This window comes from Penicillium canescens (genome assembly GCF_028828765.1).
Source record: "Penicillium canescens strain IBT 15451 chromosome Unknown utg000006l_segment0_segment0, whole genome shotgun sequence".
Taxonomy (NCBI): domain Eukaryota; kingdom Fungi; phylum Ascomycota; class Eurotiomycetes; order Eurotiales; family Aspergillaceae; genus Penicillium; species Penicillium canescens.
This window is the reverse complement of record NW_026703968.1, coordinates 1,220,522-1,234,475: the sequence shown is the minus strand read 5'-3', so window position 1 is coordinate 1,234,475 and position 13,954 is coordinate 1,220,522. Positions and strand designations below refer to the sequence as shown.

At 49.0% G+C, this 13,954-nt stretch overlaps 3 protein-coding genes across 3 annotated transcripts; 1 reads left to right on the top strand and 2 right to left on the bottom strand.

Annotated features, from left to right (window-relative positions):
• Window positions 1–2,725: 2,725 nt before the first annotated feature.
• Window positions 2,726–4,261, top strand: N7446_009415 (uncharacterized protein; the record flags this gene model as incomplete). The annotated part of the gene is made up of 1 exon (XM_058518160.1): window positions 2,726–4,261. The coding sequence occupies one exon, from the start codon at window positions 2,726–2,728 to the stop codon at window positions 4,259–4,261; it is 1,536 nt and encodes a 511-aa protein (XP_058368948.1).
• Window positions 4,262–5,577: 1,316 nt separating this feature from the next.
• N7446_009414 (putative nicotinamide nucleotide transhydrogenase) lies at window positions 5,578–9,172 on the bottom strand (the record flags this gene model as incomplete). The annotated part of the gene is made up of 5 exons (XM_058518159.1): window positions 5,578–5,609; window positions 5,678–5,752; window positions 5,850–6,038; window positions 6,105–8,999; window positions 9,094–9,172. The coding sequence occupies 5 exons, from the start codon at window positions 9,170–9,172 to the stop codon at window positions 5,578–5,580; spliced, it is 3,270 nt and encodes a 1,089-aa protein (XP_058368947.1).
• Window positions 9,173–9,787: 615 nt separating this feature from the next.
• Window positions 9,788–11,858, bottom strand: N7446_009413 (putative amino acid permease; the record flags this gene model as incomplete). The annotated part of the gene is made up of 9 exons (XM_058518158.1): window positions 9,788–9,966; window positions 10,019–10,421; window positions 10,473–10,595; window positions 10,653–11,117; window positions 11,165–11,199; window positions 11,258–11,524; window positions 11,575–11,623; window positions 11,677–11,697; window positions 11,760–11,858. 9 exons carry the CDS (start codon window positions 11,856–11,858, stop codon window positions 9,788–9,790), a joined length of 1,641 nt encoding a protein of 546 aa, XP_058368946.1.
• Between the last annotated feature and the right edge of the window lie 2,096 nt (window positions 11,859–13,954).

Sequence of the window (13,954 nt, the reverse complement as noted above, 5' to 3'; positions counted from 1 at the left end):
TCTTCTTTTGTTCATCTTTGTCGTTATCACCCGTCTGTCGGTGGCAGGCCCTTCTATTGTACCCTTCGCCCTTATTGTTAGTAAAGTATTATTGATAGATGCTCCATATATCAAGATGAATGTAATCATGTTATCGTGTTCAACTTGCATCAATATAATGTGCCACATGGACACGTGAGGACAGCACCTACAGTAGTTAGCATGCCATGTGTATGTGTCTGGTTTGCATCTGGTCAGCAAGGAATGTTTGATTGCCCATTAGAGACATGCATCCCCTACTAGTATGCAGACCCAGTCTATATCGAAATGCACAATCTGGAGCCCATACCCCATATCCATACAGTAGACTTCAACGCCGGATCTTGATCACTCACAGAACCCGAAAACAAACACAACAATCCGCACCGGTTGATATGGCAACATCGAACAGTAAACCAAGATCCAAGCTCAAGATGAATTCGCAGCATCACATCCTAAATTGCGCGGCCGAAATGCAGACACGAAAGTGTAGATCTGCAAATCATGTGGCCTGTGCAACGGGGAACACAACGCCACGAAAGTGACATATCGAAACACTAGCGAACTAGTCAACGGGATGATCACGACACCAAAATCAAGGGATAACGGGCGGAGCCTCACAGCTGGCCAGCAGAGCAAGCGAGGGAAGTCAAGTATTGAAGTTGGGCTGGCACCAGCCTCTTACCAGCCCCGGAGAGCGTCATCTCTCCCACCACCAATACCAGCCATGGGGCTGGGGCATCAATTCATTCAATAAGTAAAGCGAGGCAGAGGTAGAGATAGAAGCAGAGAGGCCGGTAAATCAATAATCATTAGATCCCCGACCACCCGCAGCCTCCAACCCGAACAAGCGCCTTGCGTGAATGCCATGCGGACAATTAATTCGGAGACTGCATGCTGCATTGTATGCATGGTCGGAAAGTATTAGATGCCGGTAGCTGCGGAGAACAGACGCCAGAACAAGAATAGAAAGAGAGTAAAAAAAGAAAAAGAAAAGGAAAAAGCAACGATGGCAGTAGGTTAGTTGCTATGTCGACGTGGGGATGGGGATCAGCACATATCCCGGGCAGGTTTAAAAAGCGTTGAGCAGTCCATATGGAGTCATGGCACCGAATGACACGGTTCAGACCCACTGCTACTGCTAAATTGAACTGAAGATTTAGGTAATTGCCTAGAGGCGCTTACGGAGTACGGAGTATGCAGGCTGTACCTGCATGAAAGAGGGGAATATTGGGAGCGGAGTCCTTGCATTTATAGGAATGGTTTGGCAATGGTCGGGGCTATTTGCAGATGATAGATGACAAGCTATAAATAAGAGAGTAATCAAATATTGGAGTTTACAGTTGGTGGAGAGGAAAATCGCCGAGATGTGACAGGCGATGAGGTCGTTTCGCATGTAAGGAGGGATTCTATAGTTTCTTCTCCGTATACTGTAGTTTGCCCAATTTGTCTCCAGTAAGCCTAGGAAACTTGACTTTTACCTCCACACTGGCAAAACCTCGGAAAGTCTTCGTGTTCAACGTCAGTTCTAGGATTTGAGTCCCTATGATCCATGGATTGCCCCTGATTCTCCCTGAAGGATTCTCCCTTTGGGTCAAGGCAATCCCCCTGGCTTCAACCTCTTAGCAGGGACGGGCATTCGGCACCTGGATACCGAAGACACTAGGGTTTGAAGCTAGAGCGCCCCCAGGGAGTTCGTGGTGTAGCGTGTTTGAGCTATACATGCCCCACTGATCTAAGGCGGCGGCTAACTTGGCAACTCACGATGGACTATGATTCGACGATGAAGACCTGATTGTGCACTAATTATGTTCCTGTTCCCATAATCTTTCCATTTTCCCGTCCCACTGCGGGCGCTTCGCTCTCACATTTCAATCAAAATGTCTAATACAGTCGATCCACACTATGGAGTACTAAGGAGAATTCTCTCCTGGTGGACCCTAGAATATCCATCCCGCTCTTTACTTCAGGCTTGGGCCACAGTAGTTTGTCCGTGGTATCCCGGGCTGATACGTGTCCAATCATGGCGTATATAGGGCCCTGTTCGAGCGTTAGGCGCATTGGCCCTGACCAACGACAGCTCAGGTTTGATATATCAGATTTTGTCTATACTAATTAATTAATATTTTTTTTATTTCCATAGAGTTTCAAGCTGACCGCAACGCGTTATCCCCATGCTGAAACTGGCCTTTCCAGGCTCCGCCCTATTCCATGCAAGGGTGATATTCCCAATCACATTGCTTTCCCTGCCTTCAGACCCCCATCATCCATACGCGCTCAGCCATGCAGGTCATGATTTCAGGGTTAGTGAACCTTGGCCTTTATTCTCACACGTGCTGGCCCCTCTCGAAGCCTTTTCCTGCTTTCTTTTCTTCATCGGCTTTTTTTAATCGAATAATGCATCCCCTGTCCATAGCTCCCTGGTCCCACTCCCCTTAAAGGAGCCTTCCTCTCCCCGTGTGTGAAGGAGTGGATTTTTGGATCTCCTTTGCAGCTTTGCTCCCGTGGGATATCAGGGCGCTGTCATCTCTCCTTGGACTGGTTTCCATTCACCCTGTCGTTGCTGGCATTCTTAGTTCAGGGCTGGTATCTCCTGTTCTCTATTTTTCTCTTCTTCTTTGGATCCATCCACAGTTTGACAGCTTGATACCGGTGACAACTATTCTTTTCTTCTACACTATCATCGGTCCTGTCGACTGCTGGAATCATGTACGAGTCTACTACGTCGCTGGATCTACACCGCTTGAGCCGGCATAGTCTCCAAGATCGATATGAATCGGACGAAGAGGCTGTGTCCGAGTCTGATACCGGAGCCCAGGATCTACTTTCCTCGCCGATGGGCTCTCCGGTTGAATCCCAACGAGCTGCCATCTTCGATTCAGACCTGAGTGCCGATGATGCCTCTCACATGGACCCTGATTCGGATCGTGAAGAACATATGCTGGCGCCACCGACAGTCAAACGGCCACGCCCTGTGTCTACGGATACTATCAAGAGGACAAGCAACGCTGCCTTTGACGACGACGCCTATGTGTTTGACCCGGAGGAGCAGTTAGTGCTTGAGCTACCATCGCCAGACTCTCCTCCACAACTGGCGTCCAGCATATTCTTGCAGCCATCGGTATACGTCTCGCCGAAGCCCAAGCCAACCACCAGATCTCGATCTATTTCACCTTCCTCGATATTCTCAGTCGAGGAGGCAGACATCCAAGTTGCAAAGAAGGTCACTTTCATGGAACCCCAGACACGGCCTACAGTGGTCCTGATCAACGCCCTGGGAAAAAGACCAAGCTCAAGATCCCGCTCAAACCATTCTCGCTCTCGGGAAAGCAGCCGCAGCCGTCCTCCTCTCGCCAGAGCCGACAACAGGCTAGCACCACCACGCCCCTCAGAGCACATCTCCAAACGACACTCCTACAGAGAGACAACTCCAAAGCCAGCACCACGAAAGCAATCACCAATCCCAGTCCCAGCCCCAGACGAATCCGATGAAAGAATTGCCCCCAGCGCAACAATCAACCGCGTCTCTGAAGTCCCCATAGTCCCCTACTTCCCAGCACCACCACGCACCATCCCAACCAACACCAAAACAAACGAATACCAATATACTCCCCGCCCCCGTACCGCAGGCGCAGACAGAACAATGCCACCACCACTACACATCCGCCCCCGCAGACCAACAGAAACAGCCAGACCAGCCTCAATCCGCAGCAACAGCAGCACCACCATCCAAACCTACACTTCCTGCCCAGCCTCCCCCTACCCAGACGACCAGAACCCAACCACCCAGCCCCTCTCGCGGGTTAACAGCTCAATGTCAATGGTCTCTGTCCCCTACACCCCTCCACCACAGTCATTCTCCTCCTCGAAACGAACACACGGTTCGTCATCATCATCCTACAGCGTCTCTAATATCCTCGCACACCGCTCTCCGCTGATGATGCGCCGTATGACGAGGAAGCATTCGTCGTCGAGTGTTCATTCTATGAGTTCGTTGCGCTCTGAAATTGATCCTGTTGGACCTTCTTCTTCGCAGATTTCTGTTGCTACGCAGCCTGTTATGGGATCGGGATCGGGATCGGGTTCGATGGTTGATTCGAACTCGAACTCGAACTCAAATGCAACTGCGAATGTTGTGCGCAAGTCTAGTCAGCGCAGACATGCGAGACATGCTAGTGTTCTTCCTAGTGCGCGTGGGTTTATGGGTTTGAAGCTTGGGAAGAGGTTGCATAACAAGGCCTAATTTCCTTCCTACTCTTCCTTTTTACCTTGACTGTTTTGGTTCAGTCTTTTGTTTTATCTTTTGCCTTTTCTTTTTGTTGACATATTGATCCGATAATGTTTTTATGGGCGGTAATCTCACCTTCTCGCGTGGAACGGGGTTATCTCGGCTTGTTTGCTTTTCTTTTTTTGGGCGTTTCTCGTTTGGGTCTTGATCGATATTAGGCGTTTATATGTTTCCTGCTTTCTTTTGACGGCTTATCTTGTTTCTTCTTTCTGATCTTCTCGGACTTCCAACTTGGAAGTAATCTATCTCGAGTTGAATCATGGAATGGCTAATGTCTATATCTATTCAAATTGGCGTTTGGGATTTGATTCTTTGCTTTATCAGGAAGGACAAGTTATTTACTGGGTGTTCTTTTTCCTTTTATATTCTGCTTTTCCTCAATTTACAATTGCCTGTTGGTTTATTCGGTGATATAGTTACTGGCATGCAAAACTTGATGATGGTTTGTTTGCGATATTGGAAAGATACTCATGCAATTAGCTAGTCAAACTACCTACATGTAGATCTCAACCAAGATAGTAAACCAATTATATTGATGTTTCAGATATCAATCCCCTTCTCTGCACAAACGTGTACTTTTTTTTCTACTCACCGGAGTCAAAGTTCCTCTGAGTGGATCTGATGAATAAACATCCCTGCCAGCCGTTCAGCCGTTTGAGACATACATGCACCGAACCTAAAAAGTACAAATAAAAAGTACAAGCTTTGACCAAGTGTCAGAGTTTTTAAAGTATGTACTGAAAATGGCGAATATAGATTAAACGGAAAAACGGGTCTGCAGCTACTGTACGGAGTACAGGGTTGTAAAAGCCACCGAACTAGCCCGTTGCAGCTTTACCTCCGAGCTCTGATATCCATGTAGGCCGTTGCAAGCCCCCGGAAACGCAACCCCCGCGGATGAAAACTGTGAACGGATATCCACTTTATAGTAGCGGTGACGTACTTGGGAGACTTAAAGCCTACCCCTGAGTTTGTCTTTGCTGAGATGATAGAATAAGGTTGGGATGTTGGTTAATGTACGTTAAGGACTTGGGCTCAGGGTAACTGGGTCCAGTCTACTCCGTTCTGTGTGGTGGAACTAGGGCTGGAGAATAACGAATAACAACTCAATTCAACCAAGGCAAGTGCATGCCTGTGACAAAAGCAGTATTCCATCAGCAATGCAATGCAAAAGCTAACTATGAGCGCGAAGGATAAATAACTAATAACTCGAAACAAAAGATCGATGAAGAAATTGATCGACGTGGATGGCTATAAGTCCTAGAGAAAGCCTACTTACGTGCCTCTAGGGCAGATTTGATGGCTACAAGAAAAGGGAAATTAGCATGGATGTCTTAACAGCCAAATATGAAAGACCGGATTGGAACTTACCATCACAAGAAGTCTTAGCATCACCGAAGAGCATGCGCGTACCAGGCATGAAGAACATGGGATTTGGTACATCCGCTGTGAAGAGTAATTATTAGCCAAGTCCATGCACAGACATAGAGGGATAATATGATATCCTAATAATCCTGGATAGAGATAGACAGATAGCACTCACCATAACCGCTAGACATGCCCCGCTTCATAACGATAACCTCCTTACTCTTCCACGCGTGAAGCACAGGCATACCGGAAATAGCCGAGTCAGGCTCCATAGCGATGGGGTTAACAGTATCATTAGCGCCAATAACGAGAGTGACATCTGTGTCGGAGAAGTCTTCGTTGATTTCTTCCATTTCGAGGACGACTGGTTGTAACTGTAAGTAACAATTCATTCCATAAAGGGGAGGGAGTCTCGGGCCTCATCACATACTATCATATGGCACTGATGCCTCGGCAAGGAGCACATTACATTGACCCGGCATACGACCAGCAACGGGATGAATAGCGAATCTCACATTGACACCCTTGGCGCGCAGGATACGGACAATCTCGGAAAGGGCATACTGCGCCTTGGCGACGGCCATTCCGTAGCCGACGACGATGATGACGTTCTCAGCACTGGATAGGGCTTCCACTGTATCGTCGATACTGGTCTGGGTGATTTCCCCTTCGATCTTTTTCTGGTTCTGTGCCGCCGGCGATGAGATACCACCGAAGAGGACGTTTGTCAGGGACCGGTTCATGTTGATGCACATGATGTATGAGAGGATGGAGCCGCTAACACCGATTAGAGATCCTACGCTGGTCAGTAGTGGATTGTTGAGCATTAGGCCTTCAGCAACTAGAGCGAAGCCCGAGTAGGCGTTCAAGACGGTGATGACGACGGGCATATCGGCGCCGCCGATGGCTGCTGTTGTTGTGTATCCTTTTAGGAAACTGAGGATCGTACTTGCTCCTAAGCATGTGGCGGCGATTGCGGGGCTTCCTGGTGCCATTGTTATGAATGCGCCCATTGTTGCCATGTTGGTTCCCAGGAGAGTTGAGTTGACGAGGTGTCGGCCAGGTAGAATGGTTGGTTTGGAGGACATACGACCGGCTAGTTTCAAGAAGGCGACGATGGAACCGGTGAATGTGACGCCACCGATGAGAACACCCAGATACGCTGTGGTCAGATGGAGGGTTGTGATGTCGGCAATGTCAGCCAACACACTTCCAGCGCTGGTCAAAACAGCAGCCAATCCAACAACGGAGTGGAGAGCAGCAACAGTCTGGGGAAGACTAGTTGCTGTGATGCGACGGCCGATCAAGCCTCCGATGATGGCACCTGTTCCGGCAACAGTAGTGAACTGCGTCAGGGTCTCCGTCGAGAAACCAACTGCACCCAACGAAGCCAGGATACCGGAGATGACACCCAGAATACCAAAGATATTACCTCGTCGGGCGGTTTGCTGAGACGCCAGACCAGAGATAGAGCCCATGCACAACAATGTACTGACAAGGTAACCAGCTTGAACAATACCAGACATTCCAGTACTTGCAGCAGCAATAAAACCACCACCAAACACAACAGCTGGGACGGCATACAGCCATGGGTATTCGGCAGGGTCAGTGGGACGCTTAAACATATCAAGCATGCGCTTAGTGATAACAAAGCCACCAGAGACATTCACAAAGGCCAAGAAGACCGATGCAGCACCGAGATACTCAGGAATGGTAGTGGGCACATAACCACCACCCATAATAAACAATCCACCGATACCCACCATGCCCGAAATCGCGTTTGTCACACTCATCAGTGGCGAGTGAAGCGAAGGAGCTACACCCCACACAGCGCGATATCCGACCAGACCTGCGAGTCCGAAGGTCATCATGTTGCTCATAAAGACTGGACCGGCGGCTTTTCCCAGGGCTAGGGCTGTACCCATTCCACCGGTAACCATTGTCACATCCCGGGTAGCCTGCTGCCAAGGCGTCAAAGCAACTTCTTCGGCCTTCTTAGCTGCTACTGCTTGAGCATCAGGTTTTGGGGCCGGAGGGGGAGCGGGTGGAGCAGCAGGAGGAATGATTTCGCCGTTGAGAGTCACGATAGAACCACGGACGACTTCGTCCTTGAAGTCAATACCAAACGATTTTTCCAGGGGAGCCATGGAGAGAAGGTACTTGGTAATATTGTTTGAGTAGAGCGTCGAAGACTGAGTCGGCAGACGAGAAGGAAGATCCGTGTAGCCGATGATAGTGACATCCTTGTACTTGCTCAATTCACCAGGAACCGTTGCCTCGCAATTGCCACCAGCTTCCGCAGCAAGATCAACAATGACAGAACCGGGTTTCATAGCAGCAACCATTTCCTTAGTAATGAGCTTCGGTGCAGGTCTGCCAGGAATCAAAGCGGTAGTAATAATAATATCGACTTCCTTCGCCTGCTCCATGAACAGCTTCATTTCAGCATCGATGAATTCCTTAGACATTTCCTTAGCGTATCCACCCTGACCAGCACCATCTTCCTGGAAATCAACCTCAATGAACTCAGCGCCTAGAGACTGGACTTGTTCACGGACAGCGGGACGGGTATCAAAGCCACGGACGATAGCACCCATGCGACGGGCAGAAGCAATTGCACTCAGACCAGCCACACCAGCGCCAATAACAAGGACCTTACTGGGAGGGATCTTTCCAGCTGCAGTAACCTGACCAGTCAAGAACCGACCGAAGTGATTAGAAGCCTCCAGCACAGCCTTGTAACCAGCAATGTTCGCCATAGAACTAAGAGCGTCGAAGACCTGGGCGCGGGAAATCCGAGGAATGCGATCCATCGCAAAAGCAGTCACGCCGCGAGCTGCGAGCGCTTCAACGAGGGGTTTGTTCTGTAGGGGATACAGGAACGAGATAACCGTGGAGCCTTGACGGAGAGCTTGGACTTCATTGAATGGACCCTCCGATTGCGGGCTGCGGACTTTCAAGACGATATCACTCTGTGACCAGATAGCATCGCGGTCGACCAGAGTCGCGCCGGCCTTTTCGTAGGCATCGTCCAACAGCTGTGCATTTTCACCCGCACCGCGTTGTATAAGGACACGAGAAACACCCTTCTTCAAAAGCAGGGCGACGTTCTGTGGTGTGATCGCGACACGGCGTTCACCGGGGAAGATTTCAAGAGGGACACCGATAGTCAATTCCGCGTATGGCTTTGTGGACACGGATTCCGAGGGAGTTGGAGTAGAGGTAGTAGCAGTCCGCTTTGAGACGCGAGGCCATAGCGGAGGAGAGACGGGTACGCGTTTAGCATGCAAAGACGAGAGAAAGGTAGCATGTCGAATTTGAGAAGCTAAGTCCGAAAGTAAAAGTATCCTGTTAGAAAATGGCTGGAATTGCGCGCCGGCTCGGCACGCGAGCTTCAGTTGGAGATTGGAGAAGCTTACCCGAGTGCGTCACCGACACCAGTTTCCCCGCGCGAGCGAGACACGGCAGCGCTGACCGCATGGACGCTGGAGCACCCATGGTGAGAGATCATGCAAGTTGCACGTTGCGCTGGGGCGTCGTCACATGTATGGAATGCTTATTGGGCCCGAGGAAATGAGCCGGGGGGTACTGCATCCAGGCCGGACTGAGAGGCGTCGGGCGAGAATGAAACAGGAGGCAGAAGACAGAGACTGAGACCACAGACGATCTAGCAAAGACGCAGCAGAAACAAAAGCAAAAGCAAAACGAAGAGAAAGAAATAAGACAGGAAGGGAACTTGGACAAGCACCGAATCTCGGAGGTTGGAAGAGGGGAAGCGGCTACCTGTTCCCTAATGAAACCCGAGGAACTGTGTTGTCCGATTTCTGCACCTATGAGAGTTGGTCGAAGGTTCAACCCCTTGTTTAGTTGAACGCCCATCTTCGCGGGGGCGGGGAAGATCGACGAACCGAGAGCATCTCCATGTCACTGACGTAGAGATATTTTAATACTCAAAAGTTAAGAGAATTAGATACTAGAAATCATTCCTTGAACCAACAGCAACTAGTTGAGATAGCTAATTAATTACGCTGAATATATCTAGTGAAATCTTAAAGGCATATGTCCAGATCGGTACTATCCATGAGAGTTTCACAGTCCACAGTCCACAATACATCATCGAGTACTGGGCTCACCGCGGTCTGTAGAGCTGACTTCCTCCACAGTCTCCTCAACAGCGCCCTTGCTATCAATAAAGTGCGCGAGGCGAGTACGAGGAAGCCAAGCACTCTCAGGCATAATGAAGTAAGAGATCAAAGCCAGGATAGTGACACCTGCCATGATAATAGGTGCATCTACCGAAATGTTAGCAATATAAACAGACCACGAGAGGGAAGAAATACATACAGTTCAAGTTCTCACCGGTGACAGGAAACTCGTACGGTGAGAACAGAACGGCAACAACCCATCCGTTCCAGAAGACACCGATGAACTGGAACGGCTTGCTCCAGCGACCGAGACTCCAACGGGGCTTGGGGAAGCGCTTCGGAGTGCACAACAGTCGACCAAGGCAGATGAGACCGTAAGCAGCTGCACTGGGAACTCCGGCCGCTGAGACAAGCGAGGTGAAGGCGACGCTGGAGGGGAGAATGGTGCAGGTGACCAAGGCAGCGACACCCCAGACAACGATGACGGCGTTCCGTGGCTGACCGCCGTTCACGCGGGAGACCCAGCCTGAGAAGGGGAGAACACCGTCACGGGCGACGGCGAAGACAAGACGAGAAGCGGCGATGATGGCGATCGCGGTGTTCTAGGATGGTTAGGCATGTGTTGTCATCATCGAAGGGAGTTAATGACTTACCACCCACAAGGCAAACACGCAAATGATGTTCATGAAGATGTGGCCACCCTTGCCCAGGACAACGGCGTACAGAGGCACGAATGGCTGAGGAGAGCCGAAGCTCATGAGTGTCTCAGTGTCAGGCTATAGAAACATGTTAGCATATCAAACAGTGAAAAGTAGAGATTGACCGAGACAAACCGCGCAGAACAGGAAAAGAATGATAGTAGCCAAGCCGCCAAATCCACTGGCAACGGTACTCCAGAAAATACCACGAGCAGCAGTGACAGAGGCATTCTTGGTCTCCTCCGCAACGTGACCAGAAGCATCGAATCCAATCAGAATACCAGCGGTGGCAAGGTAGGAAAGACACCAGTTCCAGCCAGCCGGGGCACCGGTACCGTTGTACGTGGTCATGAAGGCCTCATGAGGAGTACGGAAGCCCCATGTTTGGGCAGTGCCGATGGGCAGCCAAATCAGGTTCAGGAAGAAGTCGAGCATAACGACTCCGGCTGAGAACCAGAAGACATACTTGAAGTACCTGGGAGGCAAGAAGTTCAGTAGGGCTGCCAGAGCGAGCAGGATTTCGGTGCAGATCCATTGAACGGCACGGAACTTGACGTCGCTGGTGTCTGACGGGAAGTCTAAGTTGAATACAGTGATTTCCTGCGGAAATGTTAGCAGATCCTGGCGTGACAGAGGAAGAAGCATACCGAAAGCATATAGTTTGTTGCAGCTTGGGTATTGCCTATGTTCCTATCAGTATCGCCATCACCCCGCAAGCCTCATGAGGATATGGAACATACTGGCACAGAAAGTCGTCCAAGCAGTCGTACTCCACCAAGCAACAATAAAACCAAGAAGCCGACCAAAGCGAGGACCACCAGCCTCAGCAGCCCACAGGTAGATCGAGCCCGCAGACGGGGAAGCCGAACACACCTCCGCAATGACAGCGGCAGTAATGAACGTGAAGACCATGGTGACCACGTAACTGGTCCAGTAGGCCAGGTTTCCACCGGCCGCAATACCAGTGCTGAAAGTGACACGCACACCACCGACAAAGTAGAGGGCAGCTAGACAGAAATTAGCATTGTAAGTAAAGAAGCTGGTCGCTAACACGTACCAAATGTAGTCGCGAAGTTCTCGAAGAAGTTGTATGTCCGATGAAGGACCTGTTCGTTGAGATCAGTTTCCAATCATTGATTTTCCAGTTGACATGACATACCGGCTTGTAGCCCATGGTCCGCTAGAGATCACATATTAGTCCACTGTTTTGTATTTGCGAGTCGCTCGAGTGCCATCACTTACCAGCAAAGCGGCATCATCCTTGGCTTCGACCTGATTGCGATCGCCCTCGCCCTCGACGAGCAGGTCGGCGGGGCCGGCAGTAGCGTCGTGAGGAGCCATATCCGGATCTAGCACGCAAGGAAACACGAACAACTGTGTATTTGAGTTGCTTGTTTGCAGGAGAATTTTTTTGATAGACTTTCCGCCGTTTTACGGTCTCCGGTCAAGCTCGGCGAACGACCCACTCAGCGGGAAGAGCAGGGGAGATTCCACCCCACAGCTTTAATTACGAGCCTGGACTCCCGTGTTAATGTTCAGATCAGATCATGCAGGTAAGAATTACGTACCGAACTAGGATGAACAAATCAATGGGACAGAAAATAAATAGAAAAATACTCCAGTACACCCAACTGGCAAAAGTCAAGATCAAACCAGATCCCGCAAAAGTCGGAGCTTTCTGGTCCGCGGAAAGTTGGTTGGGGGCAGGTTTTTGCTAGCCTAACCTTAAACAGTAGGTGGCCTAATATTTCGTTTAGCTCGGATTTCTCTTATGGGCATGCATTTTATTTCAAAAGTTGAAACCTGTTCACCAGAGCACATTCTTATTGCATGACATTGCATGGATATTCGACGAAACCGGTTGCGGACGACCCACTGCCCGCGCCAACCGTGATGTGACTAAGCTATAACAGCCCACAAGTGCTATATGAGCTGTTCTATATCCTGTGTTTGATACGTTATGTGTGATAATACGAGGAACTGCCTGAAACTTCGACTGGAATGTTGATTCTTGTTTTCATGGGGTGTCTAGATCAATGCTTTCGAGGTCAAGAGTCAACCAGTGTGCTACTCCACAACATAATATCTGCGTTTATACTTCAAGTGAGATGAAAAAAAGGGCAAGAGCTATGACCATTGGGTTTCATGAAGTTTTGCATTGTATAGACTTAGTGTTGTATAATCGTGATAAAGTTTGTGGTCGTCTTGGTAGCCTTACTTGCATGACTTGTTAGACCTTGAGGCTGTAAAAGTGAAATTGTCGTAGTGAATAGTGACAATGAGACACTTTGAGATTGCCAATCTGAATTGCAACTGAAGTATACCATGGAACTTCCAGTTCTCATTCGTATTCTTTCCCTCCTTATATATACTTCTACTCTTCACTTCTTCTCTTCACTTCTTCTCTTCACTTCTTCTCTTCACTTCTTCTCTTCACTTCTTCTCTTCACTTCTTCTCTTCACTTCTTCTCTTCACTTCTTCTCTTCACTTCTTCTCTTCACTTCTTCTCTTCACTTCTTCTCTTCACTTCTTCTCTTCTTCTCTTCTTCTCTTCTTCTCTTCTTCTCTTCTTCTCTTCTTCTCTTCTTCTCTTCTTCTCTTCTTCTCTTCTCTTCTTCGCTTTGCTTCCTCTCTTGATTTCTTTTTCAATTCAACGTCTCGAGGTCTTTTCTTTTCTTTCCCTTATATATATATATATATACTACCTTTCCTTATTTATATTCCTTTCTTATTGCCTCGTCTCATTTTATCGTTCGTCATCCTCCACCCTTCTTTCTTCTTACAAGACATGCTTCTCTCTTTGTTAGTCGATAAAACGGAAATATCGTCACACGGATAACAAACAAGCGATTTCAACTGCTCAAGCCAGTCATTCCTCTTTCGCGTCAAGACAAAGAGCACACTGATTTCGCACATGGCCAGAGCAAACAATGATCCGAGACCGTCCACAACACCGTCAATCACAAAATATGACAATCCGTGAGCTTGATTTTGACAGCTTGAATTTGAGCAAGGCATAGCCAAGGAGATGGATCCGGGGACGCCAGACTTCCTGATCAAGATGATTGGATGCTAGGCATCAAAATGCTTGTGAGTTGATTCGGTTTGCACTGGAGATGGCTGGACTAATGAATTCCTGGGAAGTTTTCTATCTGCCCACGCGAATTATTTCTTGTTATGGACGCTTCGGAGAAATGCCGTCAGATATCCTAGTGGCGAAGAGAGCCCACGCGATGACATGGAGATCTGAGACTGGAGCAAGTTGAGATGCCCTTTGGCAAACGACCTAATTCACATCGTCGACATGCCACATGTACGAGAGAAAGGCGGAATTGACCAAAGTATGCATCGAGACACTACGTCGATGCATCTGTACGACTTCATTTTTTCACTCTCACTTTCTACTGTCCCCAATTCTTCAGCACACAACATGAAG